The sequence below is a fragment of the Euprymna scolopes genome, chromosome 1 (assembly GCF_053919585.1).
Source record: "Euprymna scolopes isolate OS-2025 chromosome 1, ASM5391958v1, whole genome shotgun sequence".
NCBI lineage: Eukaryota > Metazoa > Mollusca > Cephalopoda > Sepiida > Sepiolidae > Euprymna > Euprymna scolopes.
Window position 1 is genome coordinate 199724107 of NC_136482.1, and position 20000 is coordinate 199744106.

At 28.6% G+C, this 20000-nt stretch overlaps 1 protein-coding gene across 30 annotated transcripts in view; it reads left to right on the forward strand.

Moving 5' to 3' along the window:
- Positions 1-20000, forward strand: part of LOC145279450 (E3 ubiquitin-protein ligase TRIM45-like) — a 556560-nt gene that overhangs the window by 485021 nt on the left and 51539 nt on the right. For 9 of the 30 annotated variants that reach the window (XR_013868402.1, XR_013868415.1, XR_013868411.1 and 6 more), the window contains one exon: positions 15078-15115. The exons of the other annotated variants lie outside the window; for them this stretch is intronic. Coding sequence is in view for 5 of the 9 variants with exons in the window: in XM_080130745.1 (XP_079986871.1) it covers positions 15078-15104 (27 nt within the window). In the remaining 4 variants the exon portion in view is untranslated. The remainder of the gene's footprint in view (positions 1-15077; positions 15116-20000) is intronic. 30 annotated transcript variants of the gene reach the window in all.

Sequence of the window (20000 nt, forward strand, 5' to 3'; positions counted from 1 at the left end):
ATTGGGAAAGCAAATTTATTGATTCTATTGAGTTGCTTAATACTGTTGAATTTGGCGAATTGTTTTTGTTTTTTTTTTGTTTTTTTTTAAATCTTTTTATTTATGAACAGTGTTCCAAGGTTGACCCAGAAGGTCAAGGGTCGTTTAGTAGTCTCTAAAGCTGAGAGATTTGGGGGGAAAATATAACTGTCCTTTTTACGTGCCTCCCCACAAGGGGAACGTGAGATACAAAGTCAATTTTTAATGTGACGAAAATCCAGCTTCCATAAGATAGAAATTTTGGATGGGGACAAAAATATAAATTTCCTCGGTCTAGAAGGATTTCTCTTTCATTGATCGATGACAGAAAAGCATTTTTAGAACAGATGCTACACTGTGATCCTAATCGAAAGGTTAAGAACGTCTGTCTCGTTTTTACTTATTCAGCAAATGAACGTCTAACACATAAGTAGTGTTTATTTTTAAAAGCGGCAAACTTTAAATTAAAATAAATCCCAGGAAAACATTTTTATCACGCAAATATGTGATTGATTCCAATTATCAATTTTTGACATTCATAATCTAAATAAAATTTAGGGCATATGGTTCTGCGGCTCTTGCTTGTATATGGCATAATTTAGTGGTTTAATTTTCATAAACTCTATACATTAAATTAGGTTGTATTTTGGCAAGAACACACCAAATGTTTCTCATCGTAGACACTGGACTTTACATAACCGAAAAGAAAATAATCTAATGGGGTTAAATCGCATGAACAAGGTCGCCAGTTGATTGATCCATTTCGTGAAATTATTAATCCATCAAATGTGAATAAAATAAATTTGCAAATGCTGCTTGGGTGTCAGTCACTTCATGATGATTTGCCAAACCAAGCTAAACTCGAAATAACTGATAGTTGCCAAATCTGCACTGAAAGAAAATAGAGTTGCCAATTTAAAAGAAACACCCTGTATATTGACATGTATATTAGGTCCGGTTATTTACACAGGTGATAGAATGTTGTTGAGGTTTCGTTGACCAACTGTGGCTCTCACAAGAGAACACAAATATTAATCAGATTTAATACATTTGTTGCCATATTGCTCCCCCCCCCACTAGAACTGACGAGCATGATAAGAAAAAGCAAGGAATAATCTGTTTTGCGAGAATTTTTGAAGTGAAGTTTTTCCTGTCTCTAAGTCGATGTCGGATTAATAGAAAGATCAATACCGATACTATATCTTTAAAAATAGAGAACCGATTCTGAAAGATTTGAGAACAAATATTATATTCAGTAATGTTCGTAACAATATATATATATATATATATATATACGCAGTCATCCACATACAGTACTGTTTCGCTGTTTCACAATTCATTGGTGTGGCTAGACAAGCAACTACCTCAAGCTAGGATCGAAACTCGAACGCCCAAACGATAGTCTGAGCTTTTAACCGTTGCGCTATATGGCTGCTGCTATGCAAGCAGTGAATTAACATATATATATATATATATATATATATATATATATATATATATATATATATATATATATTTATATATATATATATATATATATATATATATAGTCCTTGAAAACTATATTAAAAAAATTATTTAAATTTGTATTTTTTATCACTCGTTGAAAACTATTTAGTCTGTAAGTCATTTAATGACCTGCAATCGCTGCATCAACTTGCTCTCTCAAATTCACAATTGTCCTAATGTCATTTCAGGAATCATCAGTTGTCTATCATCAAACTGTTTCGGGGATTTAAAAACAAAACAATATATTAAATCATGGCTCCCCAGCAGTGTTGATTAAACACCACCTCTCTTGATCACAAGAACAAAAAAGTGTTCCGAATATTTGATCTAGTTTCCTACTCCAGATTAATTTGGCTAATCTATTCATGCTATTAAAAATGCCTTCCCTAACCTTGTCTCCAAATTCAAAATGGATAAATTTTTTAATTTATATTTACTTTTATATTTTATACTTTTATATTTACTTTTTACATATATATATATATATATATATATATATATATATATATATATATATATATATATATATATATAAAGTTGATATTTTCCAGAGGTCGAAGGAATCAATGAATTTTAACAATGTTCTTACAAGTGCTCACTTTTTTTAATTTATTTTACATAAGCATTTATATGTCACTACACATTCATGAACATGTTTCGGCTAGCCAGTTACAAGTAACTACAGAACTCTTCAAGCGGTATTGCTTAAACAAAAGTAGAATCTGTAACTCTATTTTGTTTAAGCAAATATTATATATACAGGGTGACACCCACCCACCCAAAAACGGGTCCCAACTCTAATTAGGCCCCATTTCTTAGTGTTTTGTCCGAATGAAATGAAACTTTGGTCATAATTAGTTTATTATATTCAAAACATCACATCAAAACATTAGGGTTTTTGGCCTTTTTTTCTCCATTCTACAGCATATGTTCTGGATGGCCTCCATTTAGCTTTTGTTTTTTTGTTTTTTTTGGTCACCATGTACATATATATATATATATATATATATATATATATATATATATATATATATATATATATATACGATTATATATTTATATTATATATATATATATATACGATTATATATTTATATTATATATATATATATATACATATATATATATATAATCGTATATATATATATATGTATATATATATAATATAAATATATAATCGTATATATATATAATATAAATATATAATCGTATATATATAATATAAATATATAATCGTATATATATATATATATAATATAAATATATAATCGTATATATATATAATATAAATATATAATCGTATATATATATATATATATATATAATATAAATATATAATCGTATATATATATATATGATATAAATATATAATCGTATATATATATAATATAAATATATAATCGTATATATATATAATATAAATATATAATCGTATATATATATAATATAAATATATAATCGTATATATATATATATATAATATAAATATATAATCGTATATATATATAATATAATATAAATATATAATCGTATATATATAATATAAATATATAATCGTGTATATATCTATATAATATAAATATATAATCGTATATATATATAATATAAATATATAATCGTATATATATATATATATATATATATATATATATATATATATATATATATAATCACCAGAGCAAATGTTGCTTTAAAGAATCCTCATGTTTTGCTTCCATTTAGCAACCAGATAACAATTATCTATGGCTAAGCATAGAAAACATACAAATAAGAAAGTAGGATTTTTATGCAGGGTTCGAACCTGTACCCAAAAATAGAGACTACATCAAACCAGTGTCATCTTAACCACACACACGCACGCTCAGACACATACGCATACACACAAAAGATGTATACATATTTATTTATATAAGACTTATCTTACATATTTTAGAGATGTGCCATGGTTTTATTGCAGTGCATCTGCACTTTAGAGGCTTTTAAAAATCCAAACAAATCATCAGCGACATTTGAAATGAAAATCAAATCAAAGAATAGACATTCTTCTATTTTTCATTTCAAAGTAGATTATTGATTTTTAATTTATAAAACGCTACAATATCACATTTCAAACCATTTGTTACATTTTTACTAGGAAAGTCCAAACAAGCCATCGTCATTTTTAGCAAAAAATATCATTAAATCATTACATATATATATATATATATATATATATATATATATATATATATATATATATATATATATATATATATGATTAGTTTTTTTTGGAAAAAGAATTCCAGCAAAGTGCTCAATTAAAAGGAAAATCCAAATTGTAAGAGCGTATTTATATTTCGTGTACAGAAAGTTATTAGTTGAGACGAATATTGGCTAAAGAGAACTTGATAAGGATACCTTAAACGGGCCTTATTATCGGGCTTGAAACCGACGGTACCAATGATCTGTCTCAACTAACAACTTTCTGTACACAATATATATATATATATATATATATATATATATATATATATATATATATATATATATATATATATACAGAAGTCTACATTATAATTTACTATTTAGTTTGGACTTCAAAGATAGATAGATAGATAGATAGATAGATAGATAGATAGATAGATAGATAGATAAACATAAAAATCATGGATAATTTTGATTTGGTCTCTCCCGGGTAGAAAGCTTTCCTAACTAAAAAAATATACTACGATTTCTTTTTCAAAAAGAATATCAATTACCTAATATTTATTGACGATTTATTTTACTCTAAATACAAATATTTTGTATCGATTTTCAAATATAAAATTGTCTGAAGAGGTTATTTTCATAAATATTATTTTTTACATAGAAAAACACATTTTTTATTTTGTTATAATCAATATTAATTCTGAAATCAATTTAATATTAATGTGAAACATGTTTATTTTTAATGTTGAGTTTATTTCAATATAAATACTAATTGTATGGGTATTTTATTTTTTAAGAAGATTTTTAAATAATTTGAGATATTTTTTCCAGACTTTATCCTGAATAAATGTAAGTATGTTCAAATATACCAATGAATTTTACTAGGTTCATACTTTTAAAAATTAGATTTTATTTATAAAAGAAAAAGAAATCAATAAATTTTTAATAACATTATATAATAATAATTTTATAATAATGGTATAAATATTAATATTTTTTTCATATAAATTGGTCGAAGTTTGATCTGATCTTTTAAAAACTTTTTTCTTGTTATTATTGTGTTGTATTTATTGTTTTTTATTTTAGAAAAAAATACGAAATCTTTATTTGTAGAAATAATTGATTATTTCAGTATTTTAAATAAAAATTTTACAATTTCATTATTTTTGATAAATATTTTATTTCATTATTTTTAATAAATAATTTTTTTAATTTATTATTTTTAATAAAAAATTATTTCATTATTTATAATAAATAATTTTTTTAATTTATTATTTTTAATAAAAAATTATTTCATTATTTTAATAAAAAGTTATAATTTACTCATTTTAAAAAAATAATTTATTTCATTACTTTTAATAAATGATTTATTAATTTATTTTGTAATAAAAAATTATTTCATTATTTTTAATAAATAATTTATTTCATCATGTTTAATAAATAATTTATTATCTTATTATTTTTAACAGATATTTCATTACTTCCATTATTTTTCATAAACAATTTGATATTTTGAAGAAAAAATTGGCAATTTTAAACAATTATTCAATACTTCATATTCCACTTCATACAACATCACCTAATTTTTAAACTATTATATTTATTATATTTATATATAGCATATCATATTTATATTTTAGTATTAAGGAAAAAATAAACAACCTAAATGAAAGAATGACAACCATTGACATTAAGTTTATATATAGATTTGAAAACTTTTGCCGCTGTGATTACTTCAGACACTGTGGTAGAGTGGAAAATATCTCTCAGTATACTACCTTTATTTAAATTATATAAATAGGCTTGTACATCTATTCACAAGCTGTTAATTTAATTTATGGACAAAATATAATTATAAAAGTTATGGACATATATTTCATAAATAAACAAACAAATAAATAAATAATTTGAAAACGGGAAACAAATGAACGGATAAAAAACGAGGAATAAACTAAATAAATAAATAGAACTTATCAATAAAATAGATAGATAATGTAGTCGCCACCAGAGAAGAAAAACAACCATAAAAAACATATACTGGGAAGTTAACAGCAATGAGGGCGTAATATTACTCCAGATCAAAGTGAAAACTTATTTAAACTATTTAGTGTTGTGTAAACATCAGAGGGTTCTAAAGCAAAGTAGATAATCTCCAGCAAGGGAGGTAATTTATCCTCTTACTTGGTGCTTATTTAGAATTGCACTTATTTAGAAAAACAAAAATAAATAAAAACATTTATGGTTTACTTGTCATGCCATGAAGATGTTATATTACAAAAATCACAAAAATCGATCAAGTTTTTTATTTAAGAAATTCAAAGTTTACGATTTTTAGCGATTAAGTATTTTTACCAGCCATTGGTGAGCTCTTGTTTTCAGAGAGATTTTTAAATGTGAGAGGTAGTCAGTGATGAATTTTAAATTCAATCAAAAATGGCAACTGGTTTCTCTTACATTGAGCATGGCATAAAATTTGACTTTCTTTAAATAAAAATTTTTTGGATCAAATTACGTGATTTTTAGAATATGCAATCTTGTTCTATGACAGGTACGTATATCATAAAAACAAAACTTTTTTTGCATTTTCTTTACTTAAAATTTTGGATATAAGTGCAAGTTTTATTAAGCACTTATCTCTACTTCTTCTTCTATCTATCTAATCTTCTTTATCTCTTTCTATCTTTAACATAATAAAAATAATTTTCAAAAGATAACGATTTTCCCCTCAAAATTTCTGACATAATAAAAAAACAACGAGGAAAATTTTATGCAAAGCTTCCACACTCACCATTCCAAACTCATACTGCAGCGTTTTTTTCATACAAGACTACACACATTTCCTCATCTTTCCATAAAGTTATATTTCCTCCTCATTGCCTCACTCTCTCACCAAAGTAATCACACAATGATAGTAGCAAATATTTTCCCTCTTTAATTTTAGTCCTCCTACAAAACTCTAAATCACCGGTTTTTTATTAACAGAAATACAAGACACTGGGTAATTATTAAATGCATTAGTTTCATACATATTATGTTGAGGTAACATTTCAGAATACAGAACGCTTCCTTTCAATTCAAAGTTTAGCAGAATGACACCTTAGCATTAAAATTAATTGTTCTTTCTGATCCCCATCTGGCATCAATTGAAATCGATGGCTCTCGTCTTGGGGAGGCTCCATGTTTTGACAAGCTTTTGGGTTTTACCTGTACTCCTGATTCTACCGCTCCAGAAGATATCTCACCACTGATGCAATTCTCTATCTGTATAAAAGCCAAGTACGTCCAAGGATGAAGTACTGCTGTCATATTTGGGCAGGAGCTGCTAAAAACAGCCTATTTTACCTTGACAGAGTACAAAATAGACTTTGTAGCTTAGTGGGGGATGCCTTTTTCTCTTCCCTGCAGCCTCTCTCCCAAAGAACAGACGTTGCGAGCCTATCTTTGTTTTATTGTTATTTCCATGGCAAGTGCTCGTCTGAGCTCCAATCTCTCGTCCCCCCCCCCTCGCCAATCTTTCACAAGAAACACCCGTCTGGCTGAAACTACTGTCAATAATTTTCCCCACTCTTTATCCTGTTTCCCACCTGACTACAACTTGGATGTCTTCAAGTTCAACATAAACAAATTCCTGACAAACCGCCCTCTTAAATAAGACACTCTATCAAATCTCCAATACTAATGATTACTACAATACTATCTCATTGATCACTGTACACGCAATAACCCTTATCCCTGAGTGGCCTCCGGGCCTTGATAAGTGGTGACCTCCATGTAAAAAAAAGAGAATTTTTAAACAACGAAAAAGCCTTCCTCAGTATCGCTATCAAACATGTTACCTGCAACAAAATATTTATTAAAACTGCAACTTTAAATTGTACAAAAAACATTTCACAAGATTTAAACTGGAATGATGCAACCATTATCAGATGAAACTGGAATGATGCAACCATTATCAGATGAAACTAAGAGTTAAAAATAATAAATATTCGTCCAAACTCCTTTTTACCAGCTCTCGACTTCAACTGTAATCTTCCCCAACTGTTCTCCCTGTCTCTCGCTCTCTCAACAAAAAAGAAGACTTTGCTGAGCATTGTCCAGCACAGCACATTGTCCTCATATGCAAATTAATGCCAAATATATATATACACATGCGAAAATTTTTCCTTTCCTTCCCCTTTCTTGATTCCGTCACCTGACAGGACAGACACATTTTTCATTACTTTCGCCACAATTATTTCAGGATTTATTAGAAAGATTTGACAGTTGCAAGAAACTTAAACCTTACTATATGTATATTGTTTATAAATCTATTTATAATTAGTCCATAGTCATCCAATACTCAACACTTAAAAAAGTTGAATCATTTAAAGCTGAAATTTTATCAATAGATTTATATCTATCTGTAACCAAAACTACGTCACATTTCTCAAAGATTTGCATAATATTTTCAAATGTTTTTTTTTTAATTCTCAAACATTGATAATCATTGCACGAGTTTAATATTAGTGTTAATGCATTCAAAACATGTTATCCTGTGACTTATTACGGTATTGTTGTTACTCGTTAGGAGTTTTCACACAAACCATAATCAAAGATTTCTCTCTGTCAACAACCTGTGGTGTTCCTTGAAGTCTAAGATACAACAAGTCCCCCAGATTTCCAATAATTTCCACCTTTTTTGATAACTTTAGAAAATGAATTTGTGTTATCGCAACAGCCGTATATTATTATTATTATTATTATTATTATTATCATTATTATTATTATTATTATTACAGAAAGTTGCTTACTGCAATAATGCCCAATTCCTATAATGTTAAATATTATGTTTTTTTCCAACATTGCATGATTTCATATGTTTTTTTTAATTTACTTGTTTTTTATTTCATTCATCCCATGATTCCATCGAAATATTGACCATAGAATATATATATATATATATATATATATATATATATATATATATATGTATAAGGAATGAAAAAATACCAGCGGTGGTTGACGTTATGTTTTAAGAAAAATAGAAAAACCGAATGAAATTATTAAAAAATCAACGTTTCGTCTTTATTTAAGGACGAAACGTTGATTTTTTAATAATTTCATTCGGTTTTTCTATTTTTCTTAAAACATATATATATATATATATATATATATATATATAGATAGATAGATAGATAGATAGATAGATAGATAGATAAAAGACAACATGTTGGCGGTCACATTATTGTAAAAAGTAATCCAAGGTTACAATGGCATGACCTTCACATTTGACCTTTGACATATCAAAAGAAGTTACTTCGGCTACTGCAGATATTTTAATAGTCATCCCTGAACATATATACCATGAACTGGATAAGACAGGTGAAACCAGGTCTGTAGGCCTCGATATATTCAAGGCCTTTGACAAAGTTTTGCACGAAGGGTTACTAATGAAAATTAAATCGTACAGTATAACTGGACGTATACTAAATATAATCAGATCCTTCTTAGACAATAGAACTATCCAGGTTGTCGTTGATGAACACACATTCAAACAGCATAACATTAATGTGGGAGTGCCTTAGGGATCGATCCTTAGACCATTATTATTCCTGATATTCATTAACGACCTCTCTGATAATATTGTGTCTGAGATGGGCATATTTGCTGATGATACAACGCTCTATAATATGCATGAGGCAAGAATGGATGTACATAAATCTAAGACAATGGCTGAATCGTTAGAAAATGACCTCCAGACTATAGTGGAATGGGGCCGCAAATGGATGTTAACATTATAGGCGAGTAAGGCTACGCTGCTCTCCTTTAACAATTAAAAGAAGCCTCTCAAACCACTGACATCCATGATAAATAACACCCTACCTGAGAATTCTTCCTTCAAACTCCTAAGCCTAATATTTGTAGGCAATATTAATTGGAACAAATACACTGAGTTCATTGTGAAGGTTGTTGTAAGGAAGATGGGCTCCTTCTATCAAGCTAGAAAACTACTCACACTTAAGAGTATCCTGTACCTCTACAAGACCACCATTCGCCCATGCATGGAGTATTGTTGCCACATCTGGACTTGTGCATCTACCACTAGTCTCTCTCTATTGGATAGGGTCTAGAAAAGACTCTTCAATCTAATAGGTCCCTCTTTGTCAACTAAGCTTCAACCCCTGTCCCATCGCCGCAATGTTGCATCTCTGTGCTTATTTTACAAATATTTTAATGGAATGTGCTCTGATGAACTTGTTGCTTGTGCTTCCTCGACAAACATATCCTCAACAAACCCGCTTAGCAACAAAATCTCACCCCTTCATTGTTGACGTCCCTAAATGCCAGAAAGCTTTCTACTCTAATAGTTTATTCCCTCGAACAGCTAGACTTTGGAATTCCCTTGCTGCTACCTGCTTTTCTGGCTACTGATATGTAGAAGTTTAAATGTAATGTAAATCAACATCTTGTTAATTTTTCCTAGGCATGGTTCTAAATAGTAGCCCCTTACGTCCAAGTTGCGATATGCCTTGTTAGGTGTTAGCGTGAGTAAAAAAAGCATCGTTTTGGTTCTTATTAAAAATAATTTCGCAATCTGCAAAAGTTACTGATTTCGCAACATTATGTCTTGCAGTTGATCTTTGTTCGTTGCTTGCAAAAATGAACGCGATCTTGCAATTGTTCTGTGGGTTTGAAAATGGCTTGTTAGACTGATTCGATCTCTGAAGTATTTCCCTGCATGTTGGACACCGATTGGATAATTCTGTCTCAGAGATATTGATTGCTCTGCCTTTTCTAATGTCACATTTTTTCTTACGATCTTCATTGCATGCGGATTCAGCAATTGTAGCCCCTTTGTGAGTTGTGGCACGCTAGGAACATCTGTCTTGGGTTAGTTTTTCCCATGAGTTAGAATACAAACCGAACTGCTTGAGGGAGACCTTCAGATTGTTCTTGAACCGTTTCTGCTGTCCTTCTGCAGGTCTTTTTTCCTTTGGACAGTTCACTATAAAAGAGTTGTTTTGGGAGCCTTAAATCATGACTGCCCAACGAACCTGCTGTACGGTACGAGGCGAGTCAAATGACTACATTTTTTGTATATATATATATATATAAATCATCCGGTAAAAATAGCTGCTAAGGAGTCAACATTGAAAAAAAAATGTTACTTGACACATGACACTTGATGCAAAGTACTTTTGTACGTATGCACAAATATACATTTATATGTTAAAGTTAGTTCATTTTTAACATAAATAATTTCAGTGTTTGTTTAGCTTAAACCAATATGTCTGCAAATAGCCCTCGCACCCCGTGCATAACACATAAAAAATAACGTCTCAAAATCGAAATGTAACTGCTCTAAAAGAACAAATCTTTCACAAAAATAAAACTTCATAGCAATAAGAAATAATTTAAAGGGAGATAATAAGGCAAACACCTGTTAATTGTTCATTGTTTACATATTATTTTTTTTTTTTCTTAATGCTTGCATGTGGCTTTATAATAATTGCATATTTTACACACGTGTCATCGATTTTAACTTCGGCTGCTGATTTTCCAGGCAAACATTTTATTATTCTATCACAAAGCGAAACTTATTTGCAGGAAAACTGAATTTCATCAGTTTCATAAAGAATCACGTTGACAAGAAAGTTCTTGCGGTTTTTAACTTTTAAATTCTAGATGAATATATTTTGACTTGGGCAAAAATTTATTGATCAAAATAAGCAGCATCTGAATGAACACAATTTTACCAACGCAAAACAAGTGTATTTATGCCAGTAATGTAAAAAATCTTACGTTCTGATGGTGATGAAGTCGCTGAAGGCGTTTTTGATATCGCTTAGGGTTTTTGAAGCATTTCTCAGGCAGAAAGATGTTGAGATACTTGGAAAAGTGGTAGTCAGTAGGTGAGAAGTCTGAAGAATATGGCTGATGAGACAGAGTTTAATAACCCAATTCGTTCAACTTCTACAGGGTCAGTTAAGCAACATGTGGTCGGGCATCGGGTCTTTTCTGCAGACTAATGCTGGATGTTGTTGTCGAAGTTTCTGATGCATTTCATCAATTTGTTGATAGTACTTCACTGCTGTAATGATGTCACCAGCATTCAAAAACTGTAATGGATGAGTGACAGACCACCAAACAATCAATATGGCCTTCTTTTGATGCAACTCTGACTTTGGGTAATGTCGTGGAGCTTCATCGACATCTAACCCATGAGCTGAGCGTCGCCGGTTGTTGTAAAGAATCCACTTTTCATCACAAGTCACAATCCGATCGAGAAACGGATTGTTTTTGTTGTGTGAAAGAAGGAAAGATGACATAACAGCATTTCTTTTGGTTGTCATTCAATTCGTGAGGCATCTATTTATCTAGTTTTGTTGTCTTCCCAATCTCTCTCAAGTGATTTGAAATTGTCATATATGTTATGTCTAATTCAGAAACAAGTTCTCAAACAGTTGTGTGGATTGGCTTCGACTAAGGCTCGTTGTCAACATCCGATGATCGATCACGCTCATCATCTTCAAGACTCACGTCCGCGCCACGAAATTTCTTAAGCCACCATTATGCTGTGTGTTCAGTAATGGTTCCTGGGCCGAAGATTTTGTTGATATCGCAAGCTGTTTTAGTTACTTTTCGGCCTAGCTTGAATTGAAACAATAAAAATGTGCACGTTTGCCTTTTTTTCTATCTTGTATTCAACGTTCTGAAAAGAAGACATAATTGTTTCAAAACGATTGTAATTTAAACGATTAGATAGAATGAAAAACACTCTTTTAAATGATACACAAAATGAAACACAAAATAATGTATCTGAAAATACATTATTTGAAATCAAAATAAAAAATTCCGCAAGATCTTTCTTTTCAAGCAAATAAAAACAAAATTCATTTGATTTCATGTTTCATCTTATACAACGGTTCTTTCAAACGAGCATCTTTTTCTTGATTGTTTGGATCCCTTATACGCCATAGTATTCTTCAGCCTTTTCCCGGATAACTGACTTGTTTTATCTTTGAATCTTAATATTTTATTCTTTTTATTTCAAGTAGTCCTCTGCTCTTGTTCACAAGATACATTTTTTGTGAACAAGAGCAGTGACCGCTTGAAACATAAAACATAAAATATTAAATACAAAAAAAACAACCTCGTTTTCATGCTTCAAAAAACCTCATTAAATTTGAAATTACTATTCCTGGTAGTAAAGAGGTAAAGAGATCAATTTCCATTTCAAGAATTGGCATTCATTTTGGATTTAAAGTACAATATCCTTTTTTTATGCCTCAATATCCATTTTCTTTATTCTATGCATCTAAAATGTTTTAAAAAATTTTATTTTCTATGTTTATTGCTTTTAGCAAATAAGGAGCAAATCAATAAAAACATTTGCTAATATTTTCCTCTGAGGAGATGATAAGCATCGAAAACTCATGGGTTAAGGAAATAGATTTATTCAATTGTATTCTTTCTTTTCAAACAATAAAAAATTCTATATTTGAAGATAACCTTTTCAAATCATAAAATTTAAATACCTAAAATTTTATATATATTTTATATATATATATATATATATATATATATATATATATATATATATATATATATATATATATATATATATATATATATATATATATATATAAAGTAATGTGATTTATAATTTAAAAATTAAAAAAAAAAATTTTAATTTAAAAATTAAATTTTAATTAAATTAAAAATCAGTTTCATAAGAAGGAACAACAACAAAATCAAATTGATTTTGTTGTTGTTCCTTCTTATGAAACTGATTTTTAATTTAATTAAAATTTGATTTTTAAATTTAAAAATTTTTTTAAAATTTTTAAATTATAAATCACATTACTTAATATTGAATTAGCTCTAGGACATTTAACTATCGAGCTTATTATATATCTAAATTACAACGAGCACTTTCTATTTCCTGTATTTTAATTAAACTAGTAATTTCACTGTTACATTAAAATACACTTAGCTCTTTAGACTATTGTTCTAATCTCCTTTAAATTATATATATATATATATATATATATATATATATATATATATATATAGTCATCCACATACAGTACTGTTTCACTGTTTCACAGCTCATTAGTGCGGCTTGACAAGCAACTACCTCAAACTAGGATCGAAACCCGATCGCCCAAACGACAGTCGGAGCTTCTAACTGTTGCGCTATATGGCTGCTGCTATGCAGGCAGTGAATTAACAATGTTCTGACATTGTCCAAATACCTAAGCTCAATTTGTTTACACAAAGAGCATCGCTTCATACACTAATGGTAATTTGTATATATATATATATATATATATATATACATATATATATATATATATATTATTATTATTATTATTATTATTATTATTATTATTATTATTATTATTATTATTTTTATTATTATTATTTTTATTATTATTATTATTTACTATAATAATTATTAAATACCTACAGACACTAGTGTTTCATCCTTTCGGGAATCATCAGTGCAGGGTGTCAGGATTAACACCAGTAGAGAGATTCAAACCCCGGCAACAGAAGTCCTGTCTGGCTTCATTAGCAAGGATCTGAACCACTTGGCTACTGTCAACCGCGGGAGATACAGTTGAAATTAAACATTAATTCTTATTAAATGTTTTTAACGTCAGTCAGAGTGATCTAATCATTATATGACGATCTGCGCATATGTTGACCGACTTTGATTTCAACTGAAAGTGCTCAACGATAAGAAACGAGTTTCTTAAAGGGGCTGACATAATTATTTACTATAATAGTTAAATACCTACAGACACTTGTGTTTCATCCTTTCGGTCATCATCAGTGCAGGGTGTCATACGATTAACGCCACACACACACACACACACACACACACATATATACACACACAAACACACTTTATATATATATATATATATATATATATATATATATATATCAATGGTTGTTACTGCTGGTTTAGTGTTATTACACTGGTAATGTAGTCAAGAGAGGTAGATAAAAATGATAGTTATTGTGGCCGTCCATCATTATGAAAAGTTGAAATATTCTGCAATGATTGAGGCTGAAGTTGAACTCAATGATTGTATGATTTCAAAAACAAAAAAAAGGCTCAGAAAGGAAGTCACTCAAGATATCCAATTCCGAATAAAGGCTGAGCAGACACAAGGGCATTATCTTACAAAGATGCTTTGTATATGGCAGCGGATGAAACTATGAGAGTTACAAGAAAGATGAGGATGCAAGTCTTAAAGAAACGTTTCATGAAAATCACAAGACGTAAAAATCGATAGTTATTTTCTCAATCATTTTGGTCCCGTTGTTGCAAATGGGAAGAAATGCAATTGATTGATTTATCGTTATAGGATGAGGAATGTATGGATTTGCAGTAGATACAGCAAAGGTTGGTTTCAAAAAAATGTCGTTTGGTATTTGTGTGTAAACTGATTTGGACGAATATCCTCATCTGTATCGTTTAAGTTTGACATAGTGTTTCTGTTCAATTTGGGATAACCTTTCGTCAGTCTGTCATGCTTAATTTTTAATAGCATTTTCAAGGATTGTGCAGTGATGCTAGCAAATGAAAAAAAGTATTAAAAAAAACAAACAAATATACAATAAAAAAAAAGTCACTATAGCCAATAAAAGCTATTTTTCTATCTAGCTGGCTAATTTTTTTTTTTTTTAATAATTTTAAATGCTGTTTATTTCATCTCAAATATTACTTTTTTATGACAAGATGGTGGCTGGCTTTTCTTTTTTATTGTCATTTCACCCCAAACCACTTAGAGAGGCTACTATTTGGGACCAAATTTGCAGGGATACTATTTAGGGAGTTGGGCAGCGAGATCTCTGTGCAAATTACACTTGGATTTCTGCCTGTCAGTACAATCATGGGAGCAGGGATCCAGGAGTGAATTCTAAAGCACAGCAGTTTGAAGGAAAAGGCTATTCAAGTAGAAGACTTTACAGCACATAGGGATGAAGAAGAATTTAGGCAGCCATCTTGTTGGCTAACAACTCGTAAAAACCGAATATTTGAAATAAAAAAAAAAGAGCATTTAAAATTATTTAAAACACACACAAAAATGAGGCAGGTGGGTACAAAAGTAAATTTTATTTATTGTATTTTTTAATTTATTTTCCTTAGTCGTTTGTTGGTTTGATTGCACAATCCCCATATTTTTATAGCTAAACCTATAAATTGATTGGCAGCATTTTTATAATGGACCAAAGAAGATCAAATTTTTGACAAAGTAGCATGTAATCTGATATTTCTATAGTCGAGAAGATGGGATAGAATTATTTTTATTATTAAAAAAAATGATGAAGATTGAATTTACAAGAAGGCGTTAAAAAAATAAAGTTGACATTTTTATTGTTTACAAAACTATGGTGGGACTTAAATGTGCCATTTTTTTGTAGATAAAATAATAATATTGAAAAATATATTCTTTATTAAACAGACTTTGAAATCCTATGAATTATTCTTTGTTTAGAATTATGTTAATATTATTACGTTAGTATAATTATGTTAATATTATCAACTTAGTATTATTATGTTAATATTATTAAGTTAGCTTTATTAACTTAGTATTATTACATTAATATTATTAGCTTATTATTATTACGTTAGTATTATTACATTAATAGTATAAACTTAGTATCATTACGTTAGTATTATTAACTTAATATTATTACATAAGTATAATTAAGTTAATATTACTATGTTATTATTACATTAGTATTATTACATTATTATTATTATTAACTTAGTATTACTACGTTTGTATTATTACATTAATATTATTACATTAATATTATTACGTTAGTATTATTAGGTTAGTATTATTATGCTAGTATTATTACATTAATATTAAGTTAGAATTATTACATTAATATTATTATGTTAATATTATTAAGTTAGTATTATTACACATTATTTAGTTAGTATTATTATGTTTGTATTATTGTGTCAGAATTATTATGTTGAGTTAACAAAGTTACAAGTCTATATTTTGTTTTTCATTAAAAGTGAGCAGAATTGAATTACGAACGTTTTTGTAACAAACGTTTATGAGGATATTTGTCCAAGCAACAATTTTGTTCGCGCTTTCGTAGTGTTTCCGCTTTTTTTCTAATAAAAGCACAAATAGATGCACAGTCGTTTGCAAACTAATTCGGCTTTTTTTATGTGCAAAAGAAATGCCTCAAAATCACAAGTGATCCATTTATAAAAAGTTTTTTTTATATCCATTCATAAAGATGATTATTATTTTCCATTCATAAAAAGATTATTATTTTCCATTCATTATTTTCCATTCATTATTTTCCATTCATAAAAAGGTTATTATTTTCCATTCATAAAAAGGTTATTATTTTCCATTCATAAAAAGATTATTATTTTCCATTCATTATTTTCCATTCATAAAAAGATTATTATTTTCCATTCATAAAAAGGTTATTATTTTCCATTCATAAAAAGGTTATTATTTTCCATTCATAAAAAGGTTATTATTTTCCATTCATAAAAAGGTTATTATTTTCCATTCATAAAAAGGTTATTATTTTCCATTCATAAAAAGGTTATTATTTTCCATTCATAAAAAGATTATTATTTTCCATTCATTAGAAAGGTTATTATTTTCCATTCATAAAAAGGTTATTATTTTCCATTCATAAAAGGGGTTATTATTTTGCATTCATAAAAAAGTTATTATTTCCATTCATAAAAAAAGGTTATTATATTTTATTCATAAAAAGTTTTTTATTCATAAAAAGTTTTTTTATTCATAAAAAAGTTATTTTTCTATTCTTAAAAAGGTTATTTTTATTCATGAAAAGGTTAATTTTTTATTCATAAAAAGGTTATTTTTATATTTATATAAAAGGTTATTTTTCTATTCTTAAAAAGGTTATTTTTATTCATAAAAAGGTTATTTTATATTTATAAAAAGGGTTATTTTTTGTATTTATAGAAAAGGTTAATTTTTTTTCTTCATAAAAAGATTAATTTTTTCATTCATAAAAAGGTTAAATTTTTTATTCATAAAAAGTTTAAATTTCTTATTCATAAAATGGTTATTTTCTCATTAATAAAAAGATTATTTTCTCATTAATAAAAAGATTATTTTCTCATTAATAAAAAGATTATTTTCTCATTAATAAAAAGATTATTTTCTCATTACTAAAAAGATTATTTTTTATTCATAAAAAGATTATTTTCTCATTCATAAAAAGGTAATTTTCTCATTCATAAAAAGGTTATTTTCTCATTCATAAAAAGGTAATTTTCTCATTCATAAAAAGGTAATTTTCTCATTCATAAAAAGGTAATTTTCTCATTCATAAAAAGGTTATTTTCTCATTCATAAAAAGGTTATTTTCTCATTCATAAAAAGGCTCAATATATCATTGTTATTACTTTCTATTTGTTGCTGCCAGAAATGTGAAAATGTTAGAAAATAATTTTCAGATTTAAAAAATGATTCTTTTCATGCATCATGTTACTTTTTAAAAACAAAACAAGGTTTTGTTTTTAAAAAGATAAGTATTTGCGAAATCCCCCCACTAAAATATTTCAATAAATTTGTTGGTTATTTTATGGTTAAGAGACGAAAAACGAGTAATTTTTTTTTTTTGTTTCTATGTTTTCAACCAAATATTAATGATGATGAACTCATTTTACTTACACCCTATCGACAAAAATATCCTTGACAAAACCGTCAAACAACAAGATCTCAAACGTTAACTGAATAAATCTCTAGTTGCTGGGGAGTGCATATATTTAGAAACATATGAAAAATGAGTTGTTAAAAATGGTGTATAGCTAAATGCGTTCCTTTCAATTGCTATCATAATCAGTTTTGTATGTCATTAAGTTCTAAATAAATACAATGGTTGGTCATCTGCTCTTCAATGTCTGCAGGAATTAAAAAAAAATCTGTTCCAATGTAAAATCATACATTTTTACATCATATAAATGCCATTGATGATAAATTTACTGCAATCTTGTGTGACCAGTTTGTTGTGCATGTAAGTTTACTTTTCTGGGTGACTGTTCACTGGAGATATAACAACAGGATTAAAGGAATTTCAGTGTGATACATTTCAGTCTTCTAGAATAGTCGTTGTTCATGTCGGGAGTGAAGGTACGTCACAGATTTTACCTGGAAAACTCTGAATTTCTGTTCACCAAACAACAGGCTTGTTTAATTTCGCACCCAGTTGTTAAGTTTGTAGTTTAAATCGATTTTTATTGGTTGAATATATTCTGAGTTCACACGTTCCTGTGAAAACTTCCTTGTTTTGAAGAGTGAAAAGGACAGGGAATTCTTGCAAAGTGGAGAAAGAAAGAGTGTAGCAATTAGAGCCATTTTCTTTTTAGCATTCATAGGAGTCGCTTAACAATTCTGCTACCTTACTTTTGCACTTATGTTTTTTAGGACGGTGCGTATACAATTACACACAGCATGGGAGATGAGATGTTATCATTAATGTCAATTCATGATAATTTCCACATTTATAAAAAGGAGGGTAGAAAGTAGACCTATGGTTTACTTTCGCCACCTCATGATTCTTGCTTCCCTCATTTTTGTCCTTTAGTTCTCACATTCCATGAGCGATGTTTCTGACAAAGGGAGAAGAATTGCTATTTTCTGAGTCGAAACCTATTCATTTAACATTTATCCTTGGCTAGTTTTTTTATCTTGAAGTTTTATTTAAAAAATTTTTTAATATTTTCTTTTACTTGGGAGTCACGACTTATCAAGGCCCGAAGGCCACTCGAGGATAAGTGTTAATGAATATAAGGTGGTAGTGTAGTAATCGTTAATGGTGTAAATTGGGGTAGAATTTGATTATTTATGGGAACGGCTCAACAAGAACTTGTTTACATTGGACTTGAAGGCTACTATGTTGTATTCAACAGGGAAGCAGGCCAATGGAAAAGTGTTCCACAGGTGGATAGTTTTGGGAAAGAAGCTCTGTTCATAGAATCTGCGTTTAGATTTAGACACATATAGAGAGTGGGGGAAATCATATATAGTGGTTGTAGCTAGTCGAGTATTTTTGTGAAAGTTTGGCAAGGGCAGAGACCATAGATTGGAGCTCCGAAGAGCACTTGCGATTAAAATAACTATAGACCAGATACAGGTTACAACGTCTCTTCTGTGGTAAAGAGGTTGCAAAGGGCATCACCTACTATGGTTTTGAAGTCTATCATTTATTTTATTAAGCTTCTTACTTGAAGTGGCTTCATGCATGGTCTGAAGCGATTTCTAAAAAAA